At 40.6% G+C, this 24,042-nt stretch overlaps 1 protein-coding gene across 1 annotated transcript; it reads left to right on the forward strand.

The window, feature by feature from the left end:
* Window positions 1–825: 825 nt before the first annotated feature.
* Window positions 826–19,916, forward strand: LOC119918509 (cAMP-regulated D2 protein). The gene is made up of 9 exons (XM_038739287.1): window positions 826–1,557; window positions 2,144–2,903; window positions 3,854–4,055; window positions 4,605–4,738; window positions 5,614–5,741; window positions 5,974–6,092; window positions 6,653–6,793; window positions 7,355–7,527; window positions 19,267–19,916. The coding sequence occupies exons 2-9, from the start codon at window positions 2,424–2,426 to the stop codon at window positions 19,717–19,719; spliced, it is 1,830 nt and encodes a 609-aa protein (XP_038595215.1). The 5' UTR covers window positions 826–1,557; window positions 2,144–2,423; the 3' UTR covers window positions 19,720–19,916.
* The last annotated feature ends 4,126 nt before the right edge of the window (window positions 19,917–24,042 follow it).

Below are 24,042 nucleotides of genomic sequence, written 5' to 3' on the forward strand. Positions count from 1 at the left end.
AAATCTTCTGAGGGAGGACCCCCAGACCCCCTGATCGAATAGCTTATATCATCATTGAATACTTCTTCCAAATAGAATTGGAGTATCTTGTTCTCTTGACTCCAATATTGTGCATTATCACGTGGCATGGACTAAGTGTTTCATAACACCCATATGAGCCCTTAAATGTCCCTGCCACTTTTCAACACCAAGTGACACCCTTGGCTGTAGGCAGACAGGATGGTACACTCTGACAAGGCCTATTCATGTTTTGATAACATTTCATTGTAATATGATATTAGGTTATAACTGTTAGTTTACAGTCCACAACCTATTTGCAGTAGGCCTTCAAGCAATATTTTTGTAGTTTCAGGTTGCCTAATATAGGCCTACTGGTGCATTAACAACTCTGGGACAAAAATCACTTTGTAATAGAAAGCTCCAAACTGTTTCAGCAGTCTTGATTCAACACTTCTTTTTAGTAGCGTCCACGTTGTTCCCACATTCACACTTTAAAAGCACATGAACAAACCGAAGTTGAAAGGACTTCAAACTCGAGAGATGGGATTATCCGAGGTGCATGTGAATGCACCATTCACTCACCTGCTTCACCAAGTTACTAGAAGTCTTTTGTTTTTCATATAATATAGGCCTATGATACATTTAAAACTAATACCGATGCCAGTCCCTTGTATATGTCCTTGTATAAAACACTGGACCCACATTTACTATAATGCATCTCAATGATGATGACTTCATCCGGGTTATTTTCTCAAATTTAGAAAAGTCCCTCCAAAGCCATCCCATTCTCATTCCCAGGGCTCAAATATGCTTTGACACGTCCTTCAGACCCGGACTACACAGGGCGTTAAACGGCAATGCCAACGGTTCTTGACCTTGGGATGAGAACGGGTTGCCAAAGCTAAGACATAAAAGTGATTCCTGAACTGTGTAGCCTAATAGCCTCTTGATGAGTCCCTCACAATGCTTGTCGTAGGTAGGCCTACAAGTGCATTCAAATTTCGAACAAATGTAGCCTATCACAAAGTAGCAAGTAACCATGTAAAGTTTGTCAGACGGATGGTTGATGGACCAGACTTGCCCACGTTCACCTGTTTTATCAGTAAACGTGACGGTGGATTACCTGATACAATAGTATTCTATTCTTATAGTCAGAAGGCCTATCATGACGAAAGAGGAGAATATTGGAGACTAGCCTTTGTGATGAAAACAAAAGGACAGGCAGAACAACTCCAAAGACTACATTTTAGGTTTAGTGTGGACATAATTCAGTCTATCCAGAATTTGAGATGTCGCAATCGCAACAAATTCCCGAGAATTCAGCGTGACACTCCCTCAAATTTGTCCTATCCTCGCCGTTTCCAGTTACGTTATGTCAGCTTGTCATTTCCTGATTTACAAGTAACGTCTCACTTGCCGACAAAAAAGGACCGTGAAAAACAGTAGGCTTTCGATCTTGACAGAGTGGCAGAAACGCATGGAGGAAATCAGACGAGACAACTCACTGTGACACGGGCTGCTGCGTCCCGGTAAATTGCAAGCCCTGAAATAATCAAGGTAAGCTGGTTTTAAATATGCAGGGTTCAGGTTAGGTCCGGGAAATCTCACTATTTCATCGCAAAAAACGCCCCAAACGTTTTTAGAAAAGCTGCCGCAAAATCAGGCATTTTAGACTGCAACAATCTCAGGCCCCTCAGAAATCCTGGAGGGACTGATAAATTGCAGTTCTTCCAATCTAAGATTGCTTCAGCTTTAATTGCTAAGTATTCAGTATTTCGTAAAGAAAAAGGCAAAAAAGAAAAGGAGGGAAATAATTAAATAAATAATTCTTTGTGACATTTTTGCCTTCCTTGCTGTCATGACTCCTCAGAAGTCTCTTGGAACCCCATGTTGCATGTTGTGACGCAGAAGGCCTGTAGGTGGCATTGTGCACCTATATGAAATTTGCAGTCCACCATCTGCAAAGTACACAAATAAATGTGTAAATATTTTATTCAAACGTCAGTAACTGATCAAGCGGCATGGCAAGAAACTGATTTAAAAAAAAAGAAAGAAACCCGAAACAAACACTTATGCCTTCCTGAAGCCTGCTCTAAGACTTATTCTCATTTACCTTCTGTGTGTGACTTTGTGATTACATTAGGCAAACGAAAGACGACTTGTCCTCTATTACTGGTCCTGCATCGCTGTGTCCAGCTGTTCAGGGTCTACTGGACAGCAATCAGACAAAGGAGCTTTTGTCTGATAAATCTTAACAAGCAACATACTAAATTGGAGTCACAAGTATGCACAGTATCTGAAGAGTTTCAGGCTGTTGGCTTGTGGGGGCTGCAACTTTTTCTACCTCTGCTGGGCTATAATTCAAGTCAAATCAGAATCTGAGCAGCAGGGTCTTGGGAAGTATAAGAGTATTCTAACGCAATATGGAGAGCTGGCACTGTTGGCTGCTGCTGTGCACACTAAGTTTAGTGCTGGCCTCTGGAGAGGCAATGAAAAATGATGATGACATCGACCTTGTCAGCTTTCTGAGAAGTATCTTCCCCGGGCTGCTGGTGAGAGAGGAGCCACTCATCATCAACAGAGACTTTGAGATAAACTCCCTGAAGGAGCTGGTACGGCAGGAGGGCCTCTCAATCACAGAGCAAACCAAGGACAAAACAGTCAGTCGGGATACAGATGGGGCTCCTGGACCTGTGGTGTCAACCAAAGATGGCCAGATCAAGGGGATTACAGTGGAGAAGGCCCATATATTCTATGGGATACCATATGCAGACCCCCCAGTTGGGGCTTATCGCTGGAAGCCCCCTAGACCTGTGAGTCCTTGGACAGGGGTTTATGACGCATCCTTCCCCAGGGCGGCATGTGTGCAGGCCTGCAGGGGACCTGAGGAGTGTCCTCAAAAAGTAAGGAACAACACAACTTCTGACTTATTTGCATGTTGTTGAGATAGTTCACTTTGGCATGCTAAACTAAAAACTAAAACTAAACTAAACACTTAGAGGTAATCACAGAGTAGAACTAGTTGGCGTACTCAACCAAACTCACTTTTAAACTTACTAACTGAACTAATTTGAAAGTTAGAAGTTATATAATTGAGTTTTCAATTTCTAGGAGATATATTTATAAGAGTAGTTCCCTGTCTGAAAAGGCCTTACTACACCAAAAAGTCTCTAAAATCTATTGTGAAGGCAATACTGAATATTTTTTTTCAAAATTGTTCAACCTTAGTAGCTAACTAGCCTGCTATAAGCTAACCTGGAAGGTTGAGTTTCTGAGCTTTTTACCAAGCTTCAGTGTAATGTAACTTGGCCTTAAAAAATAGTGGCTGCGTAAAGGGGACAAATTTTCCCTACTCTGCCTCTGATTGGCTTAGCCTGACGATGATGTTTCTCATGTAGCCCTGGCTGAACGAACAGGAACTTTTTACTGTCCTGCTGTCTTCTGCAAATTAACTTGAAATTGTTAAGCCCTAATAATTTCTTCTAAATGCAGTCCTTTAGTGTCTGCGCAGAGTAGTCTTGCATAGCCAGACCTTAATTTTAGCAATGTGCCAGCACTGGAGAAAGGAGAAAAATCCCCAGGAAACCTAGTATTCAGAGCTCTCTGGAGCAGGGATTACGTTTGCATATGTTTACCTCATTATTTGAAACTTTGGCCACAGTTCGTACAAACATCTGACATTGTAACAGATGTAGATAAAAAATGAAAAACAAATAGATCCCCTCTAACCCTACATTTATAAATATACTTGAACAATAGTGTTTTGTAGCCTGACAATATAATTTTAGCTACAACTAAATGACATATTGATTTTAAATGATCAAAAAACTATTTCTTCCACTGTGCCAAATAGGTGAGTGAGAACTGTCTCTACCTCAATATCTTTGTCCCTGTGGATGTGAACTTCAGCTCCCCTCTGAGGAGCTCACTGCCTGTCATGGTGTGGATCCATGGTGGGGATTTCATTGCTGGCTCTGCCTCCAAGCCCCTGTACGACGGACGCTTCATCAGTAACTTCACCCGCACTGTTGTTGTAAGCGTGGAGTACCGACTGGGTATGAAAGTTTGGTGGTCCTTTTAATGGACCTATTCCAGTATATTAACCTGGGTGTTTATATATATATATATTATATTCCAGTATTATTCCAGTATATTAACCTGGGTGGCTGGCTATATATATATATATATATATATATATATATATATATATATATATATATATATATATATATATATATATATAATATTATATATATATATATATATATATATATATATATATATTATATATATAAGGGCTGACCACGTTAATGCGTTATATTCACGTTAACAAATTAAAGCCGAAAATTACTGTATCGCAGTTTTTAAAAAATTATTAGTATTTTGAATGTCGGTTTCTCACTGGCTCTGAATACACATACAGTGAAACCGTGGGTTGAAGGGGGGGGCGGGGGGGGGGGCATGTGTATGTTTGCCTGTTGGTAATTACTCTGCTTTCCTGAAAGTAGAGATATGTGAACGGTAATTTGGAACTCGGGTGAAATTAATGTCATGCCGGAGTAAATTATGTCTCACTAATCATGTGAATTGATGCATGATTTAAGGTGCCTTTGGGTTCCTTGTGTCGGGCAAAGACCCTCACACCTCAGCTGCAGGGAATTATGGGATATTGGACCAGCAGGCAGCTCTTCTTTGGGTCCAGCGGAACATTGCAGTGTTCGGAGGTGATCCCAGCAAGGCAAGCAGGCACACACAGAAAACATTCACACACACACTGTCGGTGTACTATTTAATTTTCTAACCTTAAATGGTTATCTCCTTTATTTTGTGTACTGCACAAACTTTACGCGTACAAGCTTTTATAGTTTCACTGCATTCAAATTAATTATTTCAGGCCTTAAAGAATTTTAAATGTAGCAGTCAAGGATGTTTATTGTAAATAATTAAAGTTTGTGGTTGTGCCATACTACGGTAACCACACTGTGCCATACTGCTGTTTAAGAATTAAAATACTGTATGTCATCTAGGGTCACAAGCTAAATAAGTAGGGAAACGCTGGTACAAAATTTTGTTCACATATGATATTTCACTGCTGGTCAGTTTTCAGGTCAGATTGGCACATGTTTTAGAGACACTCATAGTTTCCAGAGCATGAATCCTACTGACTTTGGTCTGTTTTTTTCCTCCCTCTAGTACTACCATGAGGTTGACCTTTGTGTTTTTTAGTAAAATGTACTGACAACTCGGATTGTCATGAAATTTAGTACAGGCAATGTGACGTAAAAAACATTCCATACTCTAAAATATTTTTATTTTATTTAAAATATATAATTAGAATTTTTTTTTTTATCAACTATCTGGTGGAAATTACCTTGGGACCCCCAGGTTGAGAACCACTGACGTAGAGGACCATAAGAAGAATAATGTAAACTTGTGAATGGAACGCTTCCCAGTTATTTTAGACAGCCAGATTGTAAAACAAGTGTTTCTGGGTAGTGAAGCTCAAACAGTTAGCAGAAGTGTCCTCTCTTGTTTCTATCATGTGAAGCTGCTGATTGTGGCTTTTAATGTCAAGCCGCTGTGTTGTGTTTGTTTTTTGTTTTTTTTGATCAGGTGACAATATTTGGAGAGAGTGCAGGTGCTCAGTCAGTAAGTCTTCACCTGATGATCCAGAGCAGCAAACCTCTGTTTCAACAGGCTGTCCTGCAGAGTCTGCCTTTCTCCATCCCTCTGAAGACCAGGTGAGGAACCATCGGCTTAGGTTGGCATTGGTTACTTATATGTGATTGATTTATGCCTGACTGAAGTGACAACATACTATGGACTCAAAGAGCTTTCAAAAGTATTCAGGAGTGGGGGTGGGGGGTGTTTTCTTGAGTTCTTGCTGTCAAACCGTGTGGGAAAGTCTCCAGCGTGCTTACAGACAACTTCAAGCTGAACCTTAATTTTGTTTTTCTGCGTCTACTTTTCCAGACACGACGCCCTGAGGCTGGGAAAAGACTTTGCTAAAAAGACCAACTGCTCTGTGAGCGACATCGTCTGCCTGCTGTCTCTCACTCCACAGGCCGTCCTCGCTGCCCAGATGAAAACAAGTAGGGCGCCGCAAAAAAAGCTCACCAAATTTAAAGCAATGCTCAGGGCTTCCCACACAGTTACATAAGAAGGCAGGATATAGTACATTTATCTGAAAAATATGATGAAAAACACAGTTTTTATCCCGAGCCGTGGCATATTGGAAAACAAAATAATGACAATCGAGGAATAGTGGGCCTCTGAAGGGGCAATTAGAGGGATTATACCGCCTCACAGCTCAAAATGACTGTAATATATCTGCAGGGTAGACAGGTTTATTGATCAGTATCACTGACTCTGATTGCGTCATCAGCTGCTGTTTTCTGCCTGCGTGAAATCACTTTCAGGTGCAAAAATGTGGACCGAAAAGATACTGGTGAAAAGTCAATTCAGCTCTTATGGCTTAAAACAAAAAAATATATAAAATATGTATCAACAGCAGGTTTATTATTACAGAATTTTACATTCCTTGTCACTGTCTCATGAATCCATCAAGTCTTGCATCTTTATCTAGTTCAAGCCTGTTGCTCTCTGTTCTCAGACTGCATTTTCAATCTAACTGATGTGTTTTTGACCTCAGGTTCCAAGATTGTGAACCCGTTCAGGTTCCTGGAGGTTTTTGAGACCTGGGGCCCTTACATTGATGGGGAGTTAATAAAAGAGCAAGCTGTCATTGCCTTCCTAAAGGGCCACTGGCAGAAAGAGAAGCCAGTGCTGCTGGGTAAGACACACAAAAACAATAAGCGTAAAATGACCCTTTATTATTATGAAGCGGCCTCTACTGCCACTAATGCTGCTACGGAGTACATTTTGTCAAGTACTGTACTTAAGTACAGTTTTGAGCTACTTAAGTATTTACATTTTATACCACTTATTCTACTATGTTACGTGATTACTTTGATCTGACAGCTGTAGTTAATTTGCAGATTCAGATTTGACAGGGCTGGACCCGAGGCCATGGCAAATAAAGGGGGTGATGAGGCGGCTTTTATAGTGGCTGGGAGCTTGGACCCGGGTGATGAACAAAGAGCAGTCACACACACTGGTAGTCAGTTAGGGCCGGAATAAACTGCTAAGGGGACCCAGACCCAAAGTGAATTGTGGGCTCCTAATCAGACCCCCACACTCCCTTTTGGTGGTTACAATTTGTGAAAATAACAACAAATGCATTTCATTATATTTTACAGGTGTTTATGTTGCTGTATGCAAATAAGAGAAAAGCTTCGGGTAACATAGAAGTCTACTTGTTTCGTGGACTGAGGCTCTGTGTTTTGTCTTCCAGGTACGACCTCAGAAGAGGGGGTGCTCTTTGTGTATGGTGTCTTCAACAAGCCAGTCTCTGCGTTGGAGAGCACTGTGTACATCACAGCCATCTTTAAACAACACACACTGCGGATCCTGCACAAGTACCTGCCCCTGTACAGGGATGCTGACCGCAGGGATATGCTAGCTCAGGTAGGTCGAACTCCATTCACAGTCTTTTCAGTTTCAGCATTGTAACTGATATAAAGTCAGTCTTAGGGCCAAAAAGAATCTAATTTGTCGAGTTTTTGTCATAATGCTTTTCGCGGGTGGAGGACACATTATACTTATCCACAAACCTCTGACATTTATAACAATGAATGATAAATCTTTCTTCCCACTCAAAGCTGAGTACTGAGCCTGAAAAAGTGTGCCCTGCTTCAGTGGTTATGCATAACACATCTCCCTTTGACTGTTTAAAGAGACATTTTTAGCCATGCCAATGGATGCCATCTTTGGTTGGTTGGTCGACTACTTTGGTCCCAAGTGAACCATCTCAATTACTATTGTTGTACACACAGTTGTACTTTGTGTTTAGTGTGAATTAGCAAACGCTAGCGTGTTACCACACTAGACTAAGATTATGAACATAGTTAACATGATAGCATGAGTAGCATACCAATCACTAGAAAATTAAGCTAGGAACCAGGATGTACATGCACCTGAATATCAAAAGACAGTTTTGTCCTTTATTGTGTTATATACCTTTTTTGTGCATGAAATTGGGCTTTTTCACTTTGCAAACCTAAGTCCAGCCCAAAGGGAGTTCCCATCTCCCACAGAAAACACTGCTCCTGAACTGCCTGAAAACGGTTCGATTGTAGTCCAGCCTTTACTTCTGTAAACTGTCATAATATTCGCCTAGCGGCTAGTGTGGCACGCCCTGAAAAACACTGGTGGAGAAACACACTGAGCTGCAGCGCACACAGTGACAAGATGTCTGCCTGCTGCCTTCCCTCTCCCCCACTATCCCTACCAAACACTAGCTACCCTCCAGGCAGTCAGTGAACATAAAGTTGTTACTGTTGTAGAGACAGTGCTTAGTTAAAACTTGCATGAAAAATCAAAATTCAATTGAATAACTTACCGCTCTGAAACTCTTGCTCTGGTCGAGGTTGCGAAGCTCGTTGGCTGGAAGATGTACAGCTGAACCAAAGCCCTGGTTAGGGCTTGTCAGGACCCGCCCTACTCTGCCTCTGATTGGCTAGTAGTCCTTAACTAGGTACTGCACATTTGCAACTTCACGCAAAGATCAAATAGAAGTGAGTGGCATCACTGCATAGCTGAAACAGAGCAAATTTTTTGAATATATAAACATATTCTGGTACAACCCCTATATAAAATTATGAACCTGAAAATAATATGACCTCTTTAAGCTATTCCAAATGACCACACTCAGAGGCGGGTTGAAAAGCAGGGTGCCATAGCCTCCTCCTGCCTCCTATGCAGGCTGTGCACAAAAATTAACAATCTGCTAGCACTATAAATAGTAGCAAAGTTAGCTTTGGGGGGGGGGGGGGGGGCATGTTTTTTGCACTTGCAGCGTTTAGCCATGTTCACAGTATGGCTCTAGGGATGGGAATCTGTCAGTCTGTCCACACATTGACTTTGGTACTTCTGTGAGGTCAAAGTTTCCACTTATTCTGTATACAGTCTGTATCTCTCTATCTCTCTCTCTCTCCCTCCAATTTGTAGTACTTTTTGCACATTCATGGTTTCCAGACAATGAATCCAAGTGACTGTGGTGAGCGCTTTCTCTGGCGCCACATCCTGTTTCTGCCCGAATGCTTGCTAAATTAATGACACTGCCATCAGCATGTTAGCATTATCAGTGTGAGCATGTTAGCATGCTGATGTCAGCCGCTAGCATGGATGTAGATTCTTGTTTTATCGCTGTGTGCCTGTTTCAAGTTTTTATTGCTGTGAAAATACAGAGGTGGACTGGCTCATGATGACACAGCATGAGAAGAAACCCCCCAGCAGTTAGCAGCAGGCTTTTCGATGCATAGCAGGGTGGCCTCCTCGGGGAGCTACAGGGGGTCAGGAGGTGACACTCCTGGACATGTTTAGTATTCAGTCACAGTTTACGGTGCAGTAGGTAGACTGTGGAGTGACAACTATAGCTTACCCTGCTATATACTCACACACACTTCCTGCATCTCTTCATAAAGGGCACTTCTCCAGAGGACTGGGTGGTCAGCACAAATGTCACAGAGCGTGGTTAGAGTTTCTTGGGAAACAAAAGGACATTTCTTCATAGTTAACTGTAGCCACTGTGTCAAAATTATCATTGCTCCATTTGTAAGGAGGAAGTGTATGTTCTACAGTATTTAATAAAAGTGCAACCCATGAGTCGTGAGCAACAATAATAAAAAGCAGTGATTGAAAATATGACACTAAATATGCATACCAGCCATCTTAAAATACATTTTTAAAGAGACTAAAGTCTAATTATGAAAGTCACTCATTTACTGTGCTGGGACAGTGTAATCTAAGCTTTAGAAAAACATTTAAAGTTCATAGAAAAATATTAGTTTATAGAAGGTGACATTACTCATCATAAGCTCTCCGATGGCTGTCGGGAAAGTGTCAGCAAGTTTCCAGCTGTCTAATTTGTGAGAAACCGCGAATGTGCGTAACAACTCTCTGTGAAAAAGGCCTGCTGTAGCGTGCATTACAAGAGCTTTTTCCTCTTAAATATTTTTCTCACACTCACAGACGGAAAAGTGAACACTCAGACACTCGTTCTCCCACACACACTCAAATACACACATGCATTGATAACCACCCATTCAGTGGCTTTGCGAGGCGGGCGGTCACGCATGGATCGATGTCCCACCCAGCCGGAGCTCGGTGTTTAACGAGGACCCAGCTGTCTTCTGTGCTCTCTGCAGCTTCTCTATGTCTAACGAGCCTCTTGTGAGATTGAAAACAATTGTTCTCTCCTGCTGCTGTGATTTGTGTGTTTAACGAAAATGTAATTTCCCCAAGATCAGTGCAGCCAAGGAAACATATGTAGTCTGCATATATTTGGATGCTGCCGTCCAGCTCGACAGCGAACAACATACATAGTCTTGTATAAAAGTTCAGCATTATCACCATCAATCAGCAGACTTACTCCTTGGCTCCTCAAAAGTTTCTATCATTTGCCTACAGAGGGAGCTGCAACTCTAGTTTTCAAGAGTCACACACCACAGCTTTCTTTTCTTCTCCATCATTTATATGTGTGAAACATGTGGACCACCTGGAGTCAGGGAGTTTGTCTGTTTTTGAGATGCAGTTTGACCGCTGCCACTAAGAAGTGACTCCTATCTCATTAACCTCTACAGTGACAGCAAGGATCAGCTGAGGAATGACAGCTGAAATACAAGACAGAGCTGGTTGGCTGTGGAAGAAACACTGACTGGGTGACTTGGCACCCCATTTGTATGTAGTGAGGGTATAGACTAAATATTAAAAAACTCTTAGTTTAATGTAATATAATTCAAAGTCACTACCAACTTCAGGCTGAATTCCATGAAGGTAGACTTGATTGGTGGCATGTTGTCTTAGACTGCATTTATTTTAGCTAGGTGTACATCTTCAGACTGGGTGTCCAGTAGTTCTGGAAAATATCTGTAAAACACTCAAATGTCCTACTTTTCAACATTCACCACTAAATTAAAATGATAATTATAATATTATAATTCCGCACTTAACATGTTTGACTTTCATCGTGACTTTATCGTGTTCTGTCCCCCTGATTATTACCTTTACCCAATATAAAAACATAATAAATGAAAACACGGGTACACTTTAAGGTTCCCGGTCAGGGGGTTTGAAAATATGGTCACCCTAAAGTTGAGACCAAAACGGAGCGAAAAGGAGAGTGAACATATAACTTACATTTGTCAGGTGGCTAGACCACATAGCCAAATAAATTCAGTGCATACATTTTTCTCCTATCGGCTGGTTGTGTAAGCAGGTAACTGTTTGCTAGCATGTAAGCAGTATCAACTTTACGAGGCCATAGTATGTCAAGCTGTGAAGTTCTGCCCACAAGAGGGCAAAAAAAAGGTTTAAGGAATGCTAAAGATAACACAACACTGTTAAAATCCAAAGTATCCGATCAGCTCGTTTTGATTAGAGTAACCATGTCCGGAAAACTTTCACTGCTTATTTGGCACTAGATTAGGCTGCAGTGGTATACATGAACCTAGCCACAGTGTGTGCCTCACGTATTATAATTCCTTTTAAGTATAACTAACGCAGTGCCCGTTGACAGGGGCCAATGTGATGCCTCCCTGCTCTTTTTAGATGCAGTGCAGTGCTTGTTGAAAATGTGCATCTCACACTGGTTTCATCTACAGCATTAATAACACAACAGTGGCGGAGATACTGTTAGATGTTCAGCACTTCCTTAGAACTTGAAAAAACTCTTACAACTCTTTCCACACATTCGTATTCCCCTTAACTGCGTTATTTTATTAATTGTGGTACTGAATATGAACAGTGTTGCCTGCTCAAAAAATAGCTACATGACGTCACACACTAAACTAATTTGCATATTTGTGACATCAATACCTAACTGTTACTACATTATTGCTACAATTATATGAGGTTTTGAAAAAATAAACTTGAAAAAAAAAAAGCTGAAGTCAACTTAACAGACTTTAACTAGATTCTCTCGAATCTATGCTTTTGGAATATGCTGAAGCGGAAAGAGCCATCTGATTGGCTACATATAATTCCCTGTTGGTAAAAATGGATTTGCGGATCGAGCCATGGCAGGGCACACAAATGCAGTGAAGTTCACATGACAAGCAGTTTGTAGATGAAAGTTTGACAGGGCATTTATATGCAAACAGGTTTGCATATAAATGTAACAACGTCCAAGTTTTAAGGTCCACATATTTGGGAATTTCAGTTACATTTATATCAACCAAAATGCATCAGAAATACATTTGTGGACTAGTTTACAACTACAAATATTTTTGTGTGCATTGAAAATTTATACATAAATCCCAAAATACATTTAAGACTAATCTATTTCCACACAGATCGAAATTTGCTTCCCATTCATGTGTGGATTTGCTGACCTTCGCTTTGCGCAGAGTTCAATCCAGTTTGACAGAGTGGGTGGGGCTAACCTCTTGTTCAAGTAATGCCGTTTCTTTATTTTATAACCGCACAGCAAGATAATACAAGCAGAAAAGAAGGAGGTTTGCTGGTGCAAAGTGCAAGATAGCAGCCTCGGGGAGCCACCATGGGTCAGGGGGTGACTCTCCTGGACATATTTAGTATTCAGTAACAGTGCAGGAGGGAGACAGTAAAGTCACAACCATAGCTTGCCCCTCCACACACACACACACACACACACACACACACACACACACACACACACACACACACACACACACACACACACACACACACATCCTGCATCGCTTCATAAAGGGCACTACTCCAGAGGACTTGGGGGTCAGCATAAATGTCAGCCAGTCTGTCACAGAGGAGGCTGATGTGAAGAGCTCAGTGTTTATGCCTTTTGTAGAATTTATAAGTTTGGGCTGTGTTTACATTTTCTTTGCATTACACAAACCCCAGTATCTCTAAACACATTCAAAACAACATAAAAAAACATGATCATCATCTCTCCAGTTGAACACACCGCTCTTCAACTTTGTGAGTACGGCTCTATGAAGAATTTCCCTGTGAAATGTCATACATAATGAAAAACAGTTCTATCGTAATAAAAGCTAAGCACCAATAAGAATGACTCTCAACATATTTCTTTTGTTATCATGGGTATTTCAACTCGGTCACTGGCAAGCTCATCAGCTGCTGCCAGCAATATGAGATGCATTGTGTAGTTCCATTGGAGAGGGACCCGCAGCTACCAGACTACTTGCATTGATATGGAGCTACTGAAGAGTTTCTGCTTGAGGCTGACTGTGTCTAAACTGGCTCAGGTATCTCACAGAGAACAGCAAATGGATTGCAGTTGATTTGTGTGACACAAACTGTTGCAGGTTTTGGGAATATTGCAAAAAAAGTCAACAAGAACTGGCCACTGATAGGGCGACGCCATGTTGCGTTTTTGCAACCAGTGGCACCGGACGTGACCATATGTGGACCAGACGGTGGAGCTAACGATTCCATGTGGAGCTAGTTAACTTGCTTAGCAAGGTGCATCTGTAATTCACGGTAACTGTATCTAAAAACTAAACTAAAACTAAATGTACTCACCAGAGAAAGTGAACAGCCAACTCCTAATGCACTTTTTCAATGGCGCTGGTTAAATTTACACAGTGCCGTGGGTACGAGTCACTCTAGCCTGACTGATAAGTCGCCTTGGTAATCCCGCCCTGAAGCAAACTCTGCTTTAGGGTTTTATGTTAATTTTTATTTATTTTCTAAATAGGACCATAATTTACTAAATGAACATCTTGTTGTATTGAAGAAGACTTGAAGCCATAAACTCATTAGGAAAGTGTTTACTGAGGTAATAAATCAGCTGAGAGGGAAGGGTCATTTTACCATTATTTCTAATGGAAGGGACTTCTTTTTGCAACCAGAAGAGTCGCCCCGTGCTGGCTGTTTGTTAAAATGCAGGTTTAAAGGTTCAGTGTGTAATATTTCTGAGAATCTATTGACAGAATATCCATAACTACATTTTCAGTGGTGTATAAAGACCTTGCATAATGAACCATTATGTTTTTATTACCTTAAAATGAGTCATTTTGATCTACATAACCGCGGGCACCCCCTTCTATGGAGGTCGCCGTATTTTGTCGTCACGTTTCTACAATAGCTGACAATGGACAAACGGTGCTACAGAGCGCGTTTCATCATCACGGCGTTCTTCTTCTGCTTGTATAATTCCGGCAGTATTGACGCCTGTCACTACATTAATTGTGGAAGAAGAAGAAGAAATAATAAACAGTCTCTGAGTAGTGTTCTGGTTTATTAGAAGTAAGGAGAGAAGTGACATTTGGACAAATGAACGAGCACACGTGTTATTTAGCACGAGAGCTGACAGCCTGTGGATTTTTATACCATGAAGCCAGACGGAGTCGGGACGGATAAACAGCTAACGGCAGAAATCACGGATGTGGATTTTTCCAGATGGAAGGCTATAATGTGGGACAGATGTTTTCAAAGCGGTGCTGAAGTTGTCTATTTCCTGTCCAGCAGAAAACAAACTTAAATTTGTCAGACTGTAGCGATGCAAATGAAAGCTGTTATTTGATAGCTTTAGCTAGAATCTGGCTATAATCACGGAGAGACGTGAGGTCTTTCCCCTGTCTATATGTAGTTGCTTTAATTTCATGTTTCCTACTTATTCTCCAGTCTGTGGGTTGGCTTTGCCGGTTAAGTTAGCGAGACAATCAACTCATCAGCAACGTTAATTGATAATAAAACCGTAACATTAACTTAGAGCATGGAAGCATCAGCCAGCTAAACTTTTACTGCCCTGGTAGAAAAATCATGTAAGGTTAGTAGGATTGGTTTATTCTTCAGCGCTGGCTTTGGCTTGTAGTGTAATATGTAGTTGGATTAGTTTCATGTAGTTACTCTCTCTCTTTTACTCGCTTTTTTACGTGGACAGATGAATGAATATTATTGGTAATGAAACGATAACGGCAGGGAAGCTCAGATCAGCAGCTAAACTTCACTTCTTACTGCCCTGGTGGAAAACATGTATTTCTTTTTACTGCTAATGGTGATATGTAACAAGACCGTGTGCCTATCAAGTGACCAATAATAAATACTTTCCGAATTTGCATTAAAAGGTGGGTTTTGGACATTGATTTGCCACTGCACACAAATGTGTAATTTGTACTTTCACAAGCTAAATGCCCATTAAAAACGTTGCACTTTTTACCACAAGCTGAAATTATGGCTGTCAGTACTACTTTGTGTTTCTGTTGTATTTTTTTAAAAATTATAAAGTAAGATTTTGGTAAGATTTGCAGATTGCTTATCTAATTAAGCAAAGTGAGAGGAGCCTTGATCCTCACCTGACAATGCCTTTGTAAACTTCATGTATTATGTGGTTTATAATGGACTGTGGTACAGAAACAGTGAGGCTTACAATGTCCTGTTATCTGTCAGTGGTCCTACTCGATGCACTAGATGTGATAAGTTTTTGAGATGTTGTCCAGATGAGCCAACCCTCCCAAGTTGTAAAATAATATATTACAGGAGTATGAGACATCATGTAGCACTGCATTTCTTGATGTGGCTGTAGTTTATTAATGAACAAGTAACAATAATATAATATTCAAAAAATATAGCCGCGAGCGGCAGTGATCGGGATCCAAGCCAGTCGCAAAAAATGCAACATATGAAATTTTCAGAGGAGAAGAACAGGCGCAGACGACTTCAGAGCTTAAAGTGATGAAAGAATTTGGACTCTGAGATAATTGGGGAAACGCATACTAGAGCGTCATTATATGTACCTGACTACTGGGTTGAAATGTTCAACCCACCTGCGACATTTTGTGTTTCCAAGATTTAAAGTTTAAGTTGCACAAACTCATAACTAGCAGAGAAAAATGAGAAGAAACTGCTAGGGATCCAAATAAAATAGAGACCTTAGACTCACTATGATCTGAACACCCCCATTGTCAGCACATCTGACTGGCTCACCTGGGGATTTGAAGCCTGGACCTGCAGATCTCCAGAGTAGGTGACTAACTGACTGAACTACTGGTGAGAGGCTGTTTCCACACACCTTCTCACAACTTGAGGTAGTGATGTCACATGCGCCAGACCCGGATAGTTTTGTCAGTTTAAACTTACAATGCTTACAACTGTCAAGATACTGGTGAGAAAATTCTGCAAAAAATCACATCATTCTGCCGGTTTTGGTTGTGTTATTATTATAGTAATTTGATCCAAAACTGAGTTAAAAAGAAAAAGTTGTGCATACTGTACAAGTTACAGCAAAATACTGAATATCACTGCAAACTCACCGTTTGACCGATCTGAAAACCCTTTGAAACACTTCGGCCGATATCGGCCATCTGGAGAACGACTCTGTCGAGTTTGGTAGCATTTGAAGAAAGACTTGTGGAGATATAGATGTTAGATGATACTCTGGGGCTGTTTTGCTGCTTCAGGACCTGGAAGACTTGCTGTGGTAAATGGAACCATGAATTCTGCTGTCTACCAAAAAGCCCTGAAGGAGAAAGTAATTTGTTCGTGACCTCAAGCTGCAGCGCACTTGGGTTCTGCAGCACGACAATGATCCAAAACACACCAGCAAGTCCACCTCTGAATGGCTTAAGAAAAACAAAATGAAGACTATGGAGTGGCCTAGTCAAAGTCCTGACCTGAATCCAACTGAGATGTTGTGGCATGACGTTAAAAAAGTGGTTAAGGCTCGAAAACCCTCCGATGTGGCTGAATTACAACAATTTGGCAAAGATGAGTGGGCCAAAATTCCTCCACAATACTGTCAAAGACTCATTGCCAGTTATCACAAACACTTGATTGCAGTTGTTGCTGCTAAGGTTGGCTCAACCAGTTATTAGGTTTAGGGGGCAATCACTTTTTCACACAGGGCCATGTAGGTTTGGATTTTTTCCCCCTTAATAATAAAAACCTTGTGTTAACTTTGTTTAACATTTCAATTTGTTGATGATGATCTGAAACATTTGTGTGATAAACGTGCAAAAAAATCAGAAATCAGGAAGGTGGCAAACACTTCTTCACACCACTGTATGTTGTAACATTGAAATGAAGGGCTGCCAACATAAATAGCATTGATTGCAATGTTAAAACACTGACCATGTTCAGCTTTAGAACTCCTCACCATAGACATCATTTGCTCATGTAGCCCTATTACTAAAATGTGCTCGTATTTGCCGTAGCAATCAAGTGCTTTGTGATTCATAGGCTGCATCAGTCATTCATCAGAAATACGGACAATTATTTTAGCAGATTGTTTCTTTCAAATAATTGATTTTACCACAGAAAGAAATGTAAAAGAGAGAGGATGCATGAGAAAGTACGAGGTGGTGGAGAAAAATATAGTTGAGGGGCAATCTAAGAGGAGAAAACTGGTTGAACAGATGTAGGGAGGGAGGAAGGAAGGAAAAGAGGACGATATATGGATAAGGCAGAGGCAGCAGAAGAAATAGTAGAGGAAAGGTTTGTTCACAGAAGACTATACTTGAATACATAGTACATATTATGTAACTTAATTTCAACCTGTGCTTGTACCCTGTGTGTGTGTGTGTGTGTGTGTGCACGTGTGCCATGACTCAGTGTTTGTGTACAGTGTGTCTGTTAGTGATTAGTACATTTGTGCATGGCATGGGCCTATTTGAAACGTGTGTGTGTGTGTGTGTGTGTGTGTTGTTTGTCCATCAGTTTCCTACAGTCAGCCTGTTTGTTTTCAGGTGTCAGATGTGGGGCTGTGTGGGCGCAGGTTGTGAGCTGCTGAAAAAGACACACTGGTTTCCAGGTAACAGGAGCAAGACGGTTTACCTTCTTCTATCTTTCTGCTTCCTTTTAGCCGAGAGGGAACAATTGTTTTTGCTGCTCTGGCCCCACCCCGCCTCATTGTAGATGTCACGCTCATTAGTTTTATTCATTTTCTTTTCTACAAAACACTGCAGAAAGTAGAAGATACACTGTGAAGAATAAACCTTCAACAATGCTGAACAGTTGTTCAACTTGCAAAGCAGCTTGTTTATAGTCTATTTTCCAGATTACATGGTCCAAAAAAAATTCTGATTACTGTGATGTTTAGATATCTACTTGGGAAGCAGCATGCTACACTATAACAGCCATGGCAAAAAAATCACAGAGCTGGGTCAGCACCAAAATGTAATTCACTCATCAAGAGGCCATGTGATCTTTTATCCACAAAATTGCAGTCACATTAGTTCACTACTTTTCAGCTTGATTACGAAAGAAAAAGTGGGAATATGTGACTTCTACAGACGTAAGAAAGAAAGACATTATAAAACATAATAAATTACATTTACATAAATCCCATAATGAGTCACAAAAACACAGGGAATTAACTTACATGACAGACCCCAAAAAATGAGTCAGTGTGCTCATGAGTGGGAGGGTTTGTTTGTTTTTTTATTTCTTCCAAGACTGGAAAAGCAAAAGAGTATGTGATGTCAGGGAAGGAATATATGTATTTGTAGAAGAGAAGTAAAGGAAAAGAACATCCTATGGAAAGACCTGATTACCGTTGGTGTGCTGTGAGTCACATGTGTCTAAACTCAACACACGCATATATGTAGCCTAAATTAGACTCCTGTCTACTAAAGTCAGCATTCTAATATTTTGCAATGGCAATGTTAACATGTAGTTTAGCTGGTAATGTCAACCATAGTTTAGCATGTTAGCATACTAACATACATTAACTGACACATGAGTTTCTGCACCGAATAACATGGCAATCCATTCAATAGCTGTCAAGACTGATCACCAAACCCACAAATGTCAACCTCATGGTGGCGCTACAGTAAGATTCCATGTGTGTCTGTAATAAATTTCCACCATGTAGATGCTGAGATATTTCACTGGATAACTTTGACCCGCTGGTGGCGCTACAGTAAGAGAAAGGCGATTACCAAAGAGATTTCCCCAAAAACCACAAATGTGAACCAAATTTCATTGCAATCTATTCAGTAGTTGAGACATTTCAGTCAAAACCACAAAGGTCAACCTTAAGGTGGAGGATCATTAAAGTCATTAGGGTTCATCCTCTGGGGACCATAAATGCCTGTTCAAAATTTCATGGCAATCAGATATTTTAGTCTGGCCCTAATAGGAGGGCTGAACATTGCCATTCATAGAGCCAAGCCACTGAGAGCTAATCAGTTAACAAAAACATTTCTGTTGTCTGATCGGCTGTGTCTCTTTCTTTCCTCTATCCAGATCGTCACCGACTTTGTCTTCCTGTGTCCGTCCCGGAGGTCAGCACGTGCTGGCACAGCAACTGGCAGCCAAGTGTGGATGTACGTGTTCGACCACGTGGCGTCAGACCATCGTGTGTGGTCAGGTCTGACTTTCTGCTACCAGCACGCCTGCCACGGCGCCGAGCTGCCCTTTCTCTTTGACTCTGCCTCGGTGGCCAACTTCACCCTGTCAATGCCAGAGAAGCTGCTGTCCAATCGGATGCTGTGCTACTGGGGAGCCTTCGCCCACACTGGTGACCCTTCCTCGCGGGTCCAGCAGACGACTTTCTGCCGAGAACAGCGTCTGCCTGTTTGGCCGCGCTATTCCGACACCAGCGGCTGGCTGGTCATGAACCTGACGGCACGTTCACATGCTCAGGTGGGGTCCAGGAACCATATATGTGACTTCTGGGACCAACTGGGTGTCTACTAATGAGGGGACAGGCTGGTGCTGGGTTGCTTTCCATCGAAGTAGCATCAATACATGCTGTTTTCTTTGTTCCTGAGAATGTAAACTCGTCACAAAATCTTGCAGCATTAGATAGAGGTGTTCATCACAAAATATATATTCATCAGTATTAAACATGAATTGCTACCAAGCAACAGTTATTTCATTAAATAGTCAAGTTTTAGATTTGTTTTATTTCTGTGACCATTTTCCAGCAACTAGAGATGTGTGAGTGTTCGGCCTAATAACAATTACGTTGACGTGTCGGCAGTGTGGAAGCATTTTAAAGTGTCCGAGAAAGACACAAAAATCACCGTTTGCAGACACTGAATTGTCTCCTAGCACATCCACGCCATCTGTGGCTGAACGGCTTTGAGTGTTTCTGTCACTCGTTTGTGAGAGGGCGATAAAGCTAGCCACACCTAAGTTTGGAGTGCACACGTATTCAAGCCTTTATGGTAAATCCACTGAAACGGACCAGAGCGAGCTGACAGGCAGGTTAGAGACGTAACATCTAGTAGGGATGAGGATCGTTAATTTTTATTGATATTGATATCCTTATTGAGACTGCTTAACGATCCAATTCTGTTTCGATACTTTACTATTATTTAGCGATGGTTATTTGGTAAGACCGGACCCAACCGGCATGAGGTAGGCCTGCACGGTATGAGGAAAATATTCAATGTGCCATAACATTATATATTGAGATGACATATCACTTGCGATAAATAAACATATTGAAGTGTGCATATTAAGTGCCTGGTTGTTTTTAATTTAATATTTTAAATACAGCTAAATGTTGTTTCTAGACATTTAGAACTCAATAATAAAGTTATTGAGTTACTTTGTTACTAGCAAAGTAACTCAATAACTTTATCTGACATCACAAGTAGTGAGTGAGGTTTATAAAGAATAACATCAGTCTGTATCAGTCCTTCCTCCTCTGTCGCTGGCTGCAGGTAACGTTACCTGGTAGAAGGAGGAGCGGCTGGTTTGTCTCAGCCAGCAGCTGAGTTTTTAAGACTACAGACCAGTCTGTGCTCCAGACAGACAGCTTTCTATCTAGCTTGTTTTTAACATTTGGCTAATGCCAAGGTAGGGTTAGCTGTGTTTGTATAAAACATACAGGATGAGAAACTGAGGACAGAGATGATTAAATTAACCATTTCTACATGTTTAACGTTACCTTACAGACAGGTGTATTGTCTTTTTACTTGCGAAGGTTTTATTGCACGTACTTACAGTAAGAGCGTAGCTGTCATCAACTAAAGTTACAGTAGTTTGGAGCTAACTTAACCCTCACCGTATTCCACCGCGACGGCGCCGCCTCTCGCTCTGCTGCCGTGTGTGTGTGTGTGTGTGTGTGTGTGTGTGTGTGTGTGTGTGTGTGGGAGCCAACAGAGAGCAGGCAGAGACTGCAGCCTGATGATTTTCTTATCCATTGCGTTTCAAATTAAATCAGATTTGACACTTGAGACATAACATTACATCATAGGACCCGCAAGTCTCGATAGCAGTATCGATAACCTCGAACCTTATAGAGTTCAGGTTTTGAGAAATTTAGGAATCGGGTCCTTTTGGAACCGGGTCTCTATCCTCATCCCTAAAGTCTAGTGTCCATTAAAAGTAAATGGACTCAGTCAGTTTTTCCCGCAGAAGATATGGTGGGTGGGTCTGGGACCCATGAAGGTCCGGTAAAGTAACTTACATATTTAATTTATGCAATGATTTTAAAAAAGGCAAAATAAATGGAAAAAATGTGAAAGTACTTGTTTGGAATTCGGCAAATGTTATAATTATATTTGGTTTAGTCTTCTGCCAAGAATTTTCATTTCAGTGCATCCCTACCAGCAACATATATTTGGAAGTCAAAAGCTGACAGTGGACATCGGTTTTCAAAAGAAAAAATGCAAGTGAACACAGAAAGACACGTTTGCTCTATCTGTGCTTAATCCTGATCGATATGTCAGATAAACACACATGCAGTCGTTCGTGTTTACGGTGAATCAACATGAAGTCCAAAGCTCTCCAGGCTAGCTTGAAAAGGTGGTGGGACTATAGCTATCTAGTGGAATAACTGATAAAAAAAAGTCAAATTAACTAAAAATAAGTAAGTGGAAAGCTTATCACCCTGTTTCCTGTTTCCAACTACACTTGTCAAATGTAATAGTAAAATCAAACCGTGTGGAAACAGCTAATGTACTGTGAAGTATGTTTGTAATTTAAGTACTACAACTACTAATACTACTAATATCAGCTGTACTTTGTGATAAAATGTATTTTATAAAAGCAGGTTCCAGTCTTTTAATTGTCTGTATAATAAATAAAAGATTTCAAATGATACAAAAATGTTTTTTTGGTTTTCTTTTTCATTTTACCTGTTTACGTCCTACATGAAATTTACTTCTATTGTTATTTTGTTAATTTGCTCATGTTATGAGATGGGTTTGATTAAAACCCTTCAGCTATCATCAGTGCACAAAATAATCACTTTTATTGGTACTTTTATGAGAATGTATATGGGCTTGCACAAAATCACTCACCCATAAGTTCCATGCCACAGTCAGTAACAGTCCATGAATTTAAATTTGTCCCTTTTTGTAATTTGCTACTACTCGATTGTGGTTGATCAATCATGAAACCCAACAGTCAGTATTTTCCTGTTAGCAAACTGTGTTGTTATGGATCTTAAAGGGAGGACTTTTTTGAGCATCATAACCCCCCACATGACTTGTTTCACTATCAGAATTTGATCAATTTGGTCCGACAACATTTGGAAAGTCTAGAATAATCGCACAAAAAACCATCCCATTCCTGTTAGCAGAGGATATAATAATATAGTATAATTTTAATATATTTACAGGTCACACTTTATTTGGATAGCCTGCCTGCCTGTCTTGTTGCCCTGGTTTAAGCAGTGTTTTAGCAACTTTCAGCTCTTTTTTTCATTTCTTAGCTGACAACTTTACTGTTTTGGTATACTGTCACTGCTCTCTATCTTCAGTCCTTTTCTTTAACAGCAGGCAGCTTTTATCAGCGACCTACAAATGCTATATGTCAAAAGTCTCACGCCTCTGGAGCAACTAGGGGTTAAGTCTTATTAATACACAATGGGACACAATGGTGGATGTCTCGCAGTGGGAATTCAACCCAGGTCTCCCACACCAAAGGCAGTTTCAGTTAAAGTGTTTTCTGATTTTATCTGACCTGCCAGCCCTTATTTTGTTTTAATTTCATTTTAATTTGTGCATTTAATGGTATATTTTATTGTTGTTAGTGATACAAGCTCTACACATAAAGTTTATGTTGTTATTAAAGAGTGACACGTGAAAGCCTCAAGCAGGTGAACAAAGTGGAACATTTAGCAGTCAGATACTTTTCTCAGGAGTTGGGAGACCAAACAGTGCTAATAGAATAGTGAATATTGGACTAACATTGACAAGGAGGCCAGAAATACGACTCCAAATGAATGCTAATGTCCCTCTATATCAGGCAACTGTTTGCTAATGTGTTCGCCTCAACAACTTGACAAAGGTGATTAGATATCTGTGTTGTCTTTATGAATGAAAAAGCAGTGGGAGTAATGAAAACATTGAGAATAATGGAAAAAATCAAACAGTGTTCCTCCTCTATGTGTGTCTCGGTTTCTCTCTCTTGGTAGCAACCACTTATCATTTATAAAAGCCACACATTGTATTGATTCATCAGTTGGAGGCTCAGTTTATTATGGTTGGCTAGAAATCTGAAATCTTCCCTCCAGGCAGCTAACATGATATAGATATAAAGAATCTGATTTAATGTGTCCATTTAATAAAACTGTAATAGAAGGTCCAGGGTTAAACTGTACAATACACCATCTTCAAAGGCCTATTCATACTGTTACCTTCCAGCAATATGAAGAAAGAAAGGAAAAACTAAATAAAATGATGTAACATGGAAATATTCTCCCCCAGTAGGTATTAACCCCAAGAAAGGAGAGGGCAAGTATTCTGAGTGCAAATGTAGTTGGTCTTTTATAATCAAAAATCTATCTCTGCAGCCGTAATTAATGCAGTACATTCAGCCTTTATCTCCGTGGCATTGAATAAAGAAACAGGTATTTTCCTGTTGTGTAAGGAGGAGGAATATGAATATTTGTTAGAGCAGGCCCTTTTGGAGTACTCAAGCTAAATAAGTGTTGTCCATTTAGTGTAGCCCAAGGATAAAGCATAGCTAGACCTTTCAATGCGGAAGAAAAGCAGCCGCACTGCTTTTCTTCACATCTCATCTTGAAGTGTTTCTAATCATGAAAAGGACACGTAGATGTCT

This window comes from Micropterus salmoides, unplaced genomic scaffold, assembly GCF_014851395.1.
Source record: "Micropterus salmoides isolate LMB-PRFRI ecotype aquatic unplaced genomic scaffold, ASM1485139v1 Ms_hic_scaffold_23, whole genome shotgun sequence".
Taxonomy (NCBI): Eukaryota; Metazoa; Chordata; class Actinopteri; order Centrarchiformes; family Centrarchidae; genus Micropterus; species Micropterus salmoides.

What these genes read in the sequence shown, in the direction of transcription:
- LOC119918509 (XM_038739287.1), top strand. Translation starts at nt 2,424, where the DNA reads ATGGAGAGCTGGCACTGTTGGCTGCTGCTGTGCACACTAAGTTTAGTG. An exon ending in TCGGAGGTGATCCCAGCAAG is followed by an intron (nt 4,739 to 5,613) that starts GCAAGCAGGCAC and finishes TTTTTTGATCAG; the next exon opens with GTGACAATATTTGGAGAGAG. An exon ending in AGAGAAGCCAGTGCTGCTGG is followed by an intron (nt 6,794 to 7,354) that starts GTAAGACACACA and finishes TTTGTCTTCCAG; the next exon opens with GTACGACCTCAGAAGAGGGG.